The 13,551-nt window shown below is 36.0% G+C and overlaps 1 protein-coding gene across 2 annotated transcripts; it reads left to right on the top strand.

Moving 5' to 3' along the window:
* Positions 1-984: 984 nt before the first annotated feature.
* Positions 985-12,086, top strand: BZIP27 (bZIP transcription factor 27). 2 transcript variants are annotated; one of them, NM_001358708.1, is made up of 4 exons: positions 985-1,229; positions 1,589-2,275; positions 2,408-2,479; positions 11,513-12,086. In NM_001358708.1, the coding sequence occupies exons 2-4, from the start codon at positions 1,604-1,606 to the stop codon at positions 11,591-11,593; spliced, it is 825 nt and encodes a 274-aa protein (NP_001345637.1). In that variant the 5' UTR covers positions 985-1,229; positions 1,589-1,603; the 3' UTR covers positions 11,594-12,086. The 2 variants fall into 2 exon arrangements, with proteins under 2 accessions (NP_001345637.1, XP_040868996.1); XM_041013062.1 differs by lacking the exon at positions 11,513-12,086 and having other exon boundaries at positions 1,023-1,229; positions 1,589-2,288.
* The last annotated feature ends 1,465 nt before the right edge of the window (positions 12,087-13,551 follow it).

Here is a 13,551-nt window from a genome sequence, read left to right as displayed (position 1 = left end):
AAAGTAATTTTATTGAATTACTATTCATAATAATTTTACATGAACATTATTATTTCTAGTAGAAAATAATTCTATTAAAAAAATAAGAAATAGATTGAATTGTTAAATTAATAAGAAAATCTAAGGTTAAAATGTAATTTTTCCCTTTATTTTTTTTAATTTGTGATTTTTTTTTGTAATTGAGACATTTTTTAAAACATTTCCTCTTCACTTTTAACAAATTCATGATTTTAGTCTTTTATTTTTTAATTGAGATACTCTGTATCCCACTTTTAAAAACCCGCAACTTTAATCTCTGTGACCCATTTTAAACATTGATGTATGTACTTTGTAAACATTAACGGATATATGTCTATTTATTATCTATATGACAATTTTTTTAATTATTTAAGTGCTGACAAACTTAATTTATTTAAAAAAATAATATAATACATAATCAAGTCTTAAATTGATCAAGATGACTAGAATCACATATTTTTTTAAACTGAGAAATAATATATCTTAATTAAAAAACATGAGAATTAAAATTATGAATTTTAAAAAATAGGAAATAAAAATTATATTTTAACCAAAATTTAATAAATTAATTATGATCACCAATTGGGTCATTTTAAAAAATCACTGGTCCAAAAATTAATTAATGTAATCCAAAATCGGTCAAGATGACAAAAAGATAGAAATTAATTTGAAAATCCATTTTAACTTTAAATAACACTTTAAACAAAACAGAAAGAAAAATATTTTGAATGATAAAAATAGTGTTATTTCAAGTGTTTTAAGGAAAAAATAAAATAAATATATTTTTTAATAATTAAAACAATTATTTTTTGGAAAAAAATATTAAATTATATGAAGGAAAAAATATTCAAATTTAATATTTTTTTATTATTTATTCAAATATATTTTACTTGATACAAACAAAATGATTCTATCTTTCTAAGTTCTAACATAGAGTTGAAGTGGCAAAACAAAAAGACGAGGATGGTTCCCCAATAAGAAGTCCTATATGAACCTATCAACGTGTGCCACTTGCCATCATTTTCCACAAAATTCCGAATCATTCCCACATCACAACACAACTCAAGTTTACACCAACTACCCCTTTTCTTCGTTTCCGTTTTCTTCTCAAATTGTTCCTATTTTCACTGTGATTCACCCCACCAAATTATGTGTTTCTCTCTGCACTTGCCAACCCCGAATTCATAGGGTCTCTCTCTTCTTATTTTCAGGTAAAATTCTCTTTTTGGTGCTGCCCTTTTGCACTGTGATCTTGTGTTATGGTTTTGATGAAGTTGGGTTGATCATCATTTGCGAATCATATAAAGTTTGAATTTTGATGGGTGCTTTGTGTTGAAAACCCCAATCTCTTGTTGTGATAGCGTATTTCTGAGGACCCCAGAAAGGGTGGAGTAATGAAAATTTTAAAAAGTTTGGAAATTTATTTAGGGGAAGAATTTGGGGTGATGGTTTTTTGATTTTGGGGTGTGATTGAGTTATAGGGATTCTCCAAGTGCAATGGTCAATAATTTTATTTTACTTTTTTTTTATTTAATTTGATTGCTGCTTTGTGGTTACAACTTATTTACAGGTTTTGGTTTGAAGAATGGGGATTCAGACAGTGGGATCTCTAGGTAACGGGCAACAGTCTCATTTACAGCCTTCATCATTGTCTAGGCAAGGTTCATGGTATAGTCTCACTCTTGATGAGGTCAATTGTCAATTAGGAGACATGGGAAAGCCATTGGGGAGCATGAACCTTGATGAGCTTCTTCAAAATGTGTGGACTGCTGAAGCAAGCAAGTCTTCGGTGGTGGTAGGCGTGGAGAGTGAGAACATGTCGTCATCGTCTTCCTCGCTGCAACGGCAGGCCAGCTTGACGCTGGCTCGTGCATTGAGTGGGAAGACGGTGGATGATGTGTGGAGGGAAATTCAGCAAGGTCAGAAGAAAAAGTATGGAGAGGATGTGAGGAGTCAGGAGGGAGAAATGACTCTTGGTGAGACCACCTTGGAGGATTTCTTGGTGCAAGCAGGGCTTTTTGCTGAAGCTTCTATCAGTCCAGCTGTGGGGTTGGATGCAATGGATTCCCTTGCCACGCAAGGTTTCCAACAGAAAACAGGCCTGTTATCATCCTCCCCCTCAATCGGGAGTTTATCAGACACGAGACTGGGCCGGAAAAGGGATGCTTCTGATGCGTACGAGAAAACTTTGGAAAGGAGGTTGAGGAGGAAAATCAAGAATAGGGAATCTGCTGCTCGGTCCCGAGCCCGAAAACAGGTTTATCCTTCATGTACTACATGGAACTATTTTGGTTAGCTGAATTGATTGCATTCTTTGGTTGTTTCTTTTACCTGTTGGGAATGTTGTTTTTTAGCTGCATTTTTCATGTATCTATGTTTCATGGTGCAGGCTTACCATAATGAACTGGTTGGCAAGGTTTCCCGTCTAGAAGAAGAAAATGTAAAGCTCAAGAAAGAGAAGGTATTAGACCTGATTCATGTTTTGTTTTCACCACTATGTTCAACATTCCTTATGTTTGTCTTATTGGTGTTTGTATGACCTACCTTTTATTAGAAAATTTATTGTGCTTTATTTGTGGTTTGTATGTCATTGATTTCTCTTTCTTGATTGAAAAGTTTAGGATGTGTTCTGGGGATTGAATGTGTTTTTGCAACTAAGAGACTAATTGAATTGTCATGTTGTTAGGAGCCAAGAATCAGAATGAGTAACTAACTAACTAACTTATCAATAGTCTAACTATGTTTACTAACTTTCCCTTCTCCTTATATCCTAACACGTGTACTGGATTTTATCATCTTTGGGGAAATGGGAGGTTGCAGATTTCCCCATATTTGTCAAAATTCCAATATTTTAATATTAATTGAGTAGAATGACATATGAGATATGGACAAATGATCTTCTGTCAGTTATTTCTCAGTAATAATGTCTCGTTCGTTTCAATAAATTGAAATTTGGAATCACATGAGGTTGAGGGTCAAATGGTACTTTAATACCAAGCTAAGTGAGTTGTTAACTTCTTACCACAGAGAAAGACAGAAACATGAAATTCTTCACAGCAATATATGACTATTAGTAAGCCGTACTTACCTTAATAAGTCTCTTAATTCTTAAATATATTTAATTGCAAAAATATGAATCATTGTGTACTAGGTTAATAAATGGACAATGTTATCCTGTACTTATGTACATACTGGCTTTCTGCTTGTTTCCAAAATGCTTTTGGTATAATTATGAATCACTTGATCAATTGTTTGATATATGTTAATAAAAACTCTTGTGCTTTGTTTTATGTTAGCACCTTAAGCTTAAATCTAGTTTTAGCATTCCGAGTGGGACTAATTACTCTAGAATCTGAGCATGTTTGTCTTTACTCTTTACCTGTAGTGTATGGTAATATTTATCTGAGACTTGAGGTTACATGTTCTATTAATGATTGGGAAACCATTACTAAATACTTTGATATAAATGATTTTAATGAAAATTTTCGTTTCAATAGAGCCCAATGGCCTCAACTGATCTATGTATCTAATCCCACCTAATGAGTTAAGGCATAATTGTTGAATACTACATCTGTATTTTATACCAACACATGTGCTCTATGAAAATCTTTTTCAATTATGTATGCTGTATGTTTGTTGCATAGGCTCTCATATATACTGCAGTGTGAGCAAATGTCAGTTTGAATAGCCGGGTTTCTTGTTTAATTTTTGTACCTCAAGTTTAGTTCACTTGGTCTAATTAAGTATACAACTTAACCAATAGAAAGGCTAACACTTGAAAATGGGTCTACCATTTAATTGACCAATCCTAAATGGCCTCTTTACCGATTTTGGTTTTTGATAGACTTGAGACAATATATTTTATGGATAATACTTGAGTGTCAAAACTGAACACCCAGCTTTTGGTATACATATATGAAGAGTTTAGTACAAGCTGTCCCTATGGACAGATGAGTACCGTAGAGAAACTATAGCACAAAAACCAATACAGCTTTTTCAACATAAAATAATATAAAAGCTACATATATAATTCTAACATTCCCCCTTAAGCTGGAGCGTATAGATTGTATGCTCCAAGCTTGGGACATATAAACTGGATCTGATGTCCTCTCAAAGATTTGGTCAAAATATCTGCAAGTTGATCATTTGAGCTGACAAATTCAGTACTGACTCCTTGGATATCTGTTTCTCCCTAACAAAGTGGCAATCAATCTCTATATGTTTGTGTCTTTCATGAAACACTGCATTGGAAGCAATGTGAAGAGCTGCCGGGTTGCCACTATTACAATGTTTGACTGAATGTCGTGTGTCAGAATAGACCACACTTCATCTTATCACAGAATGAAAAGGAATCAGTAATTGATTACAAAATCAATCAATTACTGATTAATAAAAATTACAATAATTCCTAATAAATACAATATCTGATATAATCTCACACTCCCCCTTGAGCTGGAGCATATATGTCATATGATCTGAGCTTATTACAAATGTGATCAACCCAAGAACCTTTGAGAGGTTTAGTGAACATGTCTTCTAGTTGATCCTTAGAATTAACAAAATCAATGGTAATTTCTCTTGATAGTACCTTTTCCCTTACAAAGTGACAGTCTATCTCTGTGTTTGGTTTGTTCATGAAAAATTGGATTTGATGCTATGTGGAGAGCAACTTGATTGTCGCAAATTAATGTAGTGGCTTGAGTGTCTCCAAATTTGAGTTGTTGGAGAAGTTGTCTAAGCCATGTAATGCGGCAAGCAGCTATTGCCATTTCACGGTATTCAGCTTCAACACTAGATCTAGCAATTGTGTCTCGCTTCTTGCTTCTCCATGAAATCATATTCCCTCCAGTAAGAACACAATACCCTGAAGTGGATCTCCCGTCTGATGGTCACCCTGTCCAATTAGTGTCAAAATAAGAAATGATCTTGGTATGCCTTTGTCTTCATACAACATTCCACGACCTGGTGCATTCTTGATGTATCGAAGAATACAAGTGATGACATTCCAATGACTATCACAAGGTGCATTCAAGAATTGGCTCACCACACTGACAACGAATGTGATGTTTGGTTTGGTGACAGTGAGATAATTTAAGTCTGCCTACAAGTCATCAATATCTTCTCGGGTCTTGCAGAGGCTCCCCCTGACCTGAGAGAAGTTTAACATTAGGTCCATGAGTTGGGGGGTATAGGGACAAGCTCCCATGTGTTGTTGGCATCCAAAGCAGCCATTTCTGCCAACATTGTTTGTTGCCAATTGTGATCAGCCATGGCTTCACTTGTAGACTTAGGAATAGACATAGAATCCAAAGAAGAGATGAAAGAGAAAGAGGAAGGAGATAAACGATCACAGTTAAGAGTAAAGGTATACATTAGGATTAGCATTACGAGTGGACTGAATACCTTCACATAGTGCAATGGGAAATTTAGGTGCAGGCGACAATGGTGGAAAGGTGTTTGGAGTAGGAGACGATCTGCACAACCTTGGCCTTGGGTCACCAGCGAGTGGGTACGTCGGAAGGTGGCTCATGCGCTGGATTTGTGCTGGCACGTGAGGTCTACGTGCCAGTGAAGAAGCAGCGGACGACGGTGGGTTAGGCGGCGTTCTGGTCACCGGAGGGAGGCAACTCTGGGGGTGTGGTCGCATCGGGGTAAGGGGGTCTCGGTGGTGGTGAATGGAGACCTGCATCAATTCGTGTTACTAGTCACGCGTATGCTGTGAAAGAAAAAAAAGTAAAAGGAAAAATTTAATCTAGCTCTATGATACCACATTACAATGTTTGACTGAATGTTATGTGTCAGAATAGACCACACTTCATTTTATTTATAGAATGAAAAGGAATAAGTAATTGGTTACAAAATCAATCAATTACTGTTTAATAGAAATTACAAAAAACTTATTATAAATACAATATCATATATAATCTCGCAGGCACAATACAACTTCATTTGTTTAACTTCATAAAACTTCAACTGGACCAAACTAACTCACAAGTGGTTGTGGCCATGGCCCTATATTCTGCTTCTGCACTAGAACAAGCAACAGTGTTTTGTTTCTTGCTCTTCCAAGAGATAATATTGCCTCCAATGAATACTCAATATCCAGTAGTGGACTTTCTGTCTATGGGGTATTCAGCCAAATCAGCATCACAATACCTAGAAATTTGGGTATTTCCTTTGTCCTCATAATAATCCTTGTCTTGGAGCCTTTTTAATGCACCCGAGAATGCAAATTACAGCCTTCTAGTGATCAACATGAGGAGCCTACATGAATTGACTAACCACACTAATTGCAAAGGAGATATGAGGTCTTGTAATTGTGAGATAAATGAGCTTTCCAACTAGTCTTTTATATCTTTCTGGATCTATGTATGATTCACCTTTGTCTGCCATGAACTTTTGATTTGGGTCCATAGGATTGTCAACTATGAAGCACGGGGACGTCTGTTAGGTGGCGTTCCCCATTTCCGATACTGCACAGGGATGGGGACGGGACGGGTACGGCTAGGGGACATCGTTGACTTATTGGGTACGATTGACAAAGACGGGGACGGCGGCTTCATTTTGTGGGGACGTATTGGGGATGGCGGTACACACACGTCCCCACAGTCCAAATCTTTTTTTTTTTTAAAAAGGAAAAACATAAAAAGAGACAAAAAGACTAAAGAAGAATCAACAGGCTCTCTTCACAGTTCACTCTCTTTCAAAAATTAGGGCTTCCTCTCTTTCACTCCCTCTCTTCTCTCTTTCACTCCCTCTCTTCTCTCTTTCACTCTCTCTCCTCGTTGGGCTACCACGAGGCGAACCACCGACGAACCACAAGGCGAACCACCAGGCGAACCATGCCATTGCACAACTCGCATGGTCGTACCACTGCCCCAATTCGTCGCAACTTGCATAGACGCACCAGGTTTCTTTTTTTCTTTTTCCTTTTGTTTCTATGTGCGTTGGGTTCGAAGTTCAAACCCCTGGTTCCATTTGCATTGGGTTCCTTCCCCTGTTTTTTATGTGTGTTGGGTAATGGGTAACTTGGGTTCCTTACCCTAAATGAATAATGATAATTTTTCTTTACAGTATAGTCTGTTTTAAATTGATTATTTCCTTAGCATATTATTCAAGCTCTATTAATTAATTAATTAAGAAGTGTGATCGGAGAATGAGTTGATCACTGAGAATGTAGTACTTTTTAATGTTAATTTCGCACTTTACACCTTAATGCTTTATTTTGGTAGACCATTGGATTATCTTTAAGTTTATAATATGCTAGTGTTGCTACTTATTTCTCATGTTTTTTTAATTTTTTAGTTTTTTTTTAAATAATAAGAAATATTAAAAATAATTGCCGTTTCCTAGCCGTGCCTGTATCTTGAGATTTCTAGATTTGCCGTTTCCTCTCCTCATACCCATATATGTCCCTGTCCCCATTTTGGTGCATCCTAGACTATCAATGGGTCTACAATTAGACATGCTGGTTTCCTCCAAAATATTAAGATCATACTTTCTTTGTGAGACAGCAATTCCTTCATTTGATTAAGCTACCTCAATACCAAGAAATTATTTAAGATACCCAAGGTCTTTAGTCTGTAAGTTACTAGAGTCTGGATAAGTACTCTATCAGTTGAGAGATTTTATCAACATCATTCCCAGGAGAGGTAAGAGAATAAAAAACTGAATGATTTGCTTCACTTCGTTTCAACCCAAAAACTCTGAACATGATTGAATTTTCCAAACCAAGCTCAAGGAGACTGTTTGAGTCCGTAAAGAGACTGATGAAGTTTGCAAACTAAACCAGATTTCCCTTGAGCAACAAACCCAGGAGATTGCTTCATGTAAATCTCCTTGTCTAGTTCACCATGAAGGAAGACATTTTTAATATCTAACTGGTGGAGATGCCAATGATGAATGGCAGCCATGGCAAAGGAGAGCTGGATAGTAGTGATTTTGGCCACAGGACAGAAAGTGTCATCATAGTTAAGAAAGACACATTTAATTGCCCTTGCAGAAAGTTTATCCAACCCCGGAGAGACATCATGTACAAAACAAGTACAACCAAAAACTCAAGGAGACACATGATATAAGGGTTCTCATTTGGAGAGATAATGGAAAGAGGAATCTTATTATCAAGTGTTGAAGAGGGCATTTTATTTATGAGATAGCTAGCAGTGAGAACTGCATAACCTCGATAGTGAACAAGAAGATTTGCATTGTAAGGTGCAAGCAGTCTCAACCAAAATGTCTGTTTTTCCTTTCTGCTATTCCATTTTGCTGTAGTGTATGGGGACAACTAGATTGATGCAAGATGCCCTGTGAGGATAAAAAGGAAGAGAGGGCAGAAGAGAAATAATCTTTGGCATTATCACTTTGAAGAACTTTAATAATTTTACCAATTTGGTTCTTGATTTCATTGAAGAAGGATGTAAAAATAGACAAATGTTCAGATCTATCCTTCATCAAATACACCCAAGTACATCTAGAATGTCATCGATAAAGGTGACAAAATATCTAAAACCAAAAGAGGTGACACGACTTGGACCCCAAATGTCTGAATGAATGGTGGAAAAAGAGCGCAGTACATTGTGGTTCAGTTTGCTTTGGAAAAGAAGACCTGACATGTTTGCTTAATTGACATGATTTACATTCTAATCTTTGTAATTTACCGAGATTAGGAACCATTTTCTTTAATTTTGACAAATTGGGATGAATGAGTCTTGAAGATGGGGCTGCTAAACAGGACACAGAAGAATTGGTTTCTAGAGAGTAGAGTCCTCTTGATTCATGTCCTACTCCAATTGTTCGATCGGTATCATGTTCCTGTATGACAAATGAATCATCATAGAACGTTACAGAACAATTCAAGGACTTGGTTAACTGACTTAAAGAGATCAATGAAGGGACAATTAGGAACAAAAAGAACAGATTCCAAGTTTAGGGAAGGAGACAGTGAGATTTGACCAACACCTTTAGAAGCTACCTTAGTACCATTGGCTAAGGTTATAAGATGAGGAGACTTTGGAGAAGACAAAGAGGAAAATTAAGAGGCATTACTAGAAATATGATCTGAAGCACTTGAATTGATTATCCATGGACCTTGACTGTCCAATGATTGAGAAGTACAAGCTGTTGAAGCACTCAGTATTGTACATAATTGAGCTTGGCTGCTGGACTTCAACCTCAAATATTCTTCATCAGAAAAACTTGGCATAGATTTTTTTAAATTTAGACAGACTAGTGCTTGTGACACTCATATTTGAAGAAAACAGAGACAAATTCAAATCAGAATCACCAGCTCCTCCTCTAGAGTTGTGAGAAAGCTCAACCCTCCAACCATTCTTTCCATCCAATTCACGGATAGCATTATGTGCATCTCCGCGGTCATCAAAGTCAATGAAGACATAACCCGGTGGACTGCAAGCAACCCAAACACTCCGAATAACTTCAAAAGCACTGAATTTGTCTTTGAGATCTCTCTCGGTAACTCGTGAATCCAAGTTACCCACATACACGTGATACATCCTTTTAGAATAACCTGAAGTGATGCATAGAAGAGAAGAGGACAGAAAACTGAGCTCCAGAAACTCAGCTAACCAAACAGCTGTTGTACAAGCACGGGAAACCAAGCCCACTATCCAAACAACAACAAAATGACGATCTGAGGACTGAAACAGAACTGGAATGAGCTGACGACCATAGCCGTGGTGTTGCGGTGAATTTTTGGAGGCTAGAGACCGGCGGATGGGTAGCATGCGACCGACAGGGACTCAAGAAAATGTGGCACGTGATGAGGTTTTGGATTTTGAAACCTTGTGGGCTTGGTTGTGTTTTGTGAGGTGAACCAGATCCAGTGGCCAGCGAAAGTATGACAGCGGCAGGTGGTGGCAGACGAAAGCGGTGACTGTGGCTAGAGACAACGGTGGCTGGAGAGGACGAACAGCAGCAGAGTACAGACAGAGAGGGGTCAACCTGCTCTGATACCAACTTGAGACAAGATATTTTATGGATAATACTTGAGTGTGAATTTTGACACCCGTTTTTGGAGTTTATTTGGTGTTGGTACTTGGTTATTATGTGAACTCATGAAACTTTTTTAGTTTATTTGAATTCAATCCATTGTTTTTTTAATTTTTTATTTATATTTATTTTTTATCTATTGTTTTGTTAATATATATATAAAAACTTCGTACCCCATTGCCCAGAGGCTCTTCGCTATGCGAAGGTATGGGGGAGGGATGTTGTACGCAGCCTTACCCTTGCATATGCAAAGAGGCTGTTTCCGGATTCGAACCCATGACCAACAGGTCACCAAGGCACAACTTTACCGCTGCACCAGGGCTCGCCCTCATATATATATATATATATATTTTTTTTTTTGTCCGCCATTTTCCGCTACGCCATCTGCCATATTTTTATGACAGATTTTTGGCTTTCCGCCATGAACCGCCATCTGCCATTAACAACATTGGTGTGAAACTGAACACCCATCTTTAGGTATACATATATGAAGAGTTTAGTGCAAGCTGTCCCTATGGACAGATGAGTACAGTAGAGAAACAAAAGCACAAAAAGCAATACAACTTTTCAACATAAAATAATGTAAAAGCTACATATATAATTCTAACTTGCTACAGTATTATCCTCTGCTAGTCTACTGACTAATCCTATAGTTAGAAAAAAGCATTGGTAGGTAGTGCTACTGCATGGCGTAATTTGAAATTATAGGAGTTGAGAAGCCAAGCTGCTGATGCTTTTCTGTAAGTGGAAATTATTGGATCCAGTTTTCAAATCAAATCGACATTTCAGTATTGTTAGTTATGGACAACATGCTGTTTTCCTCCTTTGTTTAATTTGCTACTTAATATTTCATTATTTCGTAGAAAAAAGTTACTCAAATTTCAATATTTCACGCTACTTTTCACACACACAATCTTCGTTGTACCATGGCCAATGGTTTTATATTAAGTCACACCATATTTACATTTGGTTGGCACTCGTGTGAATTTCCATTAACTTATAGCTTATAGGCTGTCACAATGACCCTTTGTTTTTCAAAGAAATGTAGCAGCTGCAATCAAACTCGTTTTACTATGTACTTCTGTCGTTGATTTTATGCTAACCAGGATGATGATTGCTGCATTAGTTTATTATTTCAAATTGAAAAACTTTAATGGCAGTTATTTCAAGTGTAATAGAAATCTACCATTCTCTGTCAATTGTTGCAAGATAATTTCACTTGAACCATGAGATTATATGTTGAAGTTTGATATATGTGCTAGAATTATATTTAAATTCTTGATTTCATAGTTTGGACTTTCCCCCTTAAATAGGAACTTGATATTTGTGCTACAAATGTTGATATCAAGTGTAATAGAAATCTACCATTCCCTGTCAATTGTTGCAAGATAATTTGACTTGAACCATGAGATTATATGCGAAGTTTGATATTTGTGTTACAATTCAAATTCCTGATTTCATATTTTGGTCTTCCCCCCATTGATAGGAATTTGAAGAACGATTACTGCCTGATCCATTGCCTGAACGGAAATATCAACTTCGAAGACATAATTCTGCCTTTTTCTGACATGTTATCGTGTTCTTGATTTGATGGGGACATGTCCAGGATTGCATCACTGCACTGGTCATTGCTGTTGCTACTGCTTTGCATTTGCTCTAGTAGGAGAGTATGCTCCATATCAATCTACAATTAACTAACTATAGGGTACATATTGCAGCAAAGGTTTGATGTTCATAAGTTTTAGTAGCTTTGCTTGGAATCAGTATCAGAAAATATTTGAGTCCAGTGGAAGCCCTGGAAGGGTTGTTTTTTTGTATAATGATTATCTGTGTGTACTAGGGCTAGGCAGTTATTGAAAGGTGACCTACCAAAAAAGCTGAAGCTAGGTAAGGTAGGCATTGCTAGCATTTCGGAACTGCAATATTGTATTAGTCTAAACTAATATATGTTGATAAGTGTTAGGGGAAAATCCAGTTATGAGAATTAGTGTGCTTTGTAGCGATAATTTTCTAGAAAAGATGAAATAGCAAAAGAAAAGTTTGTTTATTATTATGTTTTCCAGTGCAGTTTGCCACCATGAACATATGATTTATTGTTTGGCTACTCCTTAATTTTGGGAAGAGCTTAATCAATAAGAAATTATTCTTGATGAGTTAATATATTAGTATATTATTATTATTATATAAGTCAACACTTATCACACATTGATATGTGATTATGTGATTAAATGATATTTACACTATCTTGCTTATATTATTTATTCTTTTGGGAAATAGTCGTTTTTTTAATTATAATTCCCTTTTTTTTTTTTCAAAAGCTTTCCCAAAAATTTGCAAAAGAAAAAACCATATACTACTATTTATCTAAAATTATCTCATCTAAACAAACATTTCATCTATTTGTTGCTCTATTTTTTCGGTTCAAGTTTAACTATGGCCTTGATGCCTAAAACTAATCCTTAATGGAGAGTTCTGCCTGGCTGGTGTGGAAGTCTAAGGACTCTGAGGAACAGAAAAATCCTTAATTTGTAGTTTTTAAGTTCTTTCCTGGCGAGTCTATATTGAATTATTGATGGGTTAAAACAGAGTTGTCTATCTAGCCAGAATGCCAGTTCTAATTATATTAGCTATATTAATTCTGAATATTTTGGGGGTGAGTCTTAGTGCAATGATAAGGTTTGTCAAATTAATGGTCACAAGTTCAAATCTTAGAAACAGTCTCACCACTTATGGGTGTAAGGCTATGGTTCGGTTTTTGATTAGGAGGAATTGAACATGGTACGAAGGATTTATCACATTCATAGTTTCATGCACTTTGTTTAATCAATTGAGCTATATCTCCTTAGTCATTGTTTGATTTTAATAAACTTATGAAATAAGCATTTGTAAAAATAAAAAAAAAATAAGAAGATAGAATAAATTAAATTCTCTTATTATAAGTTAATATTAACTAATAAAAAAATTTAGTATAAGTTATAATTAGTTTTTTTTGTTGAGAAAATTGCTTTGGAGAAGTCAAATGTGAGAATTCCTTGAAATTAGAGTGTTTGATTCGTGCCATGTCTCATAACACCTAACACATTTAATGAAGAATATTAGACTTGATCTTGGATTAGTGGGCTGAACCATAGCTAAAATTCACTAATCATAATTAGTGAAATTTTGGCTCCACAAATTCAAAATTCAAATTCAAGTGAAATTTGAATAGAAATTCAAATTTCCTTCCAATTTTATGTGTCACTTAGGCCATAAATAGAGGTCTTATGTATGCATTTTTTAAACTTTGATCATTTGAGAATTACACTTCAAAGTTCAGATTTCATTTGAGACATAAAATTTCGTGTTCTTTCTCTCCTTCTCCCTCCACTCATCTTCTACATTCAAGCTCTTATCCACGGCTTCCTATAATAGTGAGCCTGTTCTTGACTCATCTTCTCCTTGAAGTGGCGTCTCCAATCATCTTTCTTCTTCTCCATTCCGCTGTCACTGATCTTCAAGAAGCAAAGGACTCCATTGATGAAAGGT

This window comes from Glycine max, chromosome 20, assembly GCF_000004515.6.
Source record: "Glycine max cultivar Williams 82 chromosome 20, Glycine_max_v4.0, whole genome shotgun sequence".
Lineage (NCBI taxonomy): Eukaryota > Viridiplantae > Streptophyta > Magnoliopsida > Fabales > Fabaceae > Glycine > Glycine max.
This window is presented reverse-complemented; position numbering and strand designations above follow the sequence as displayed.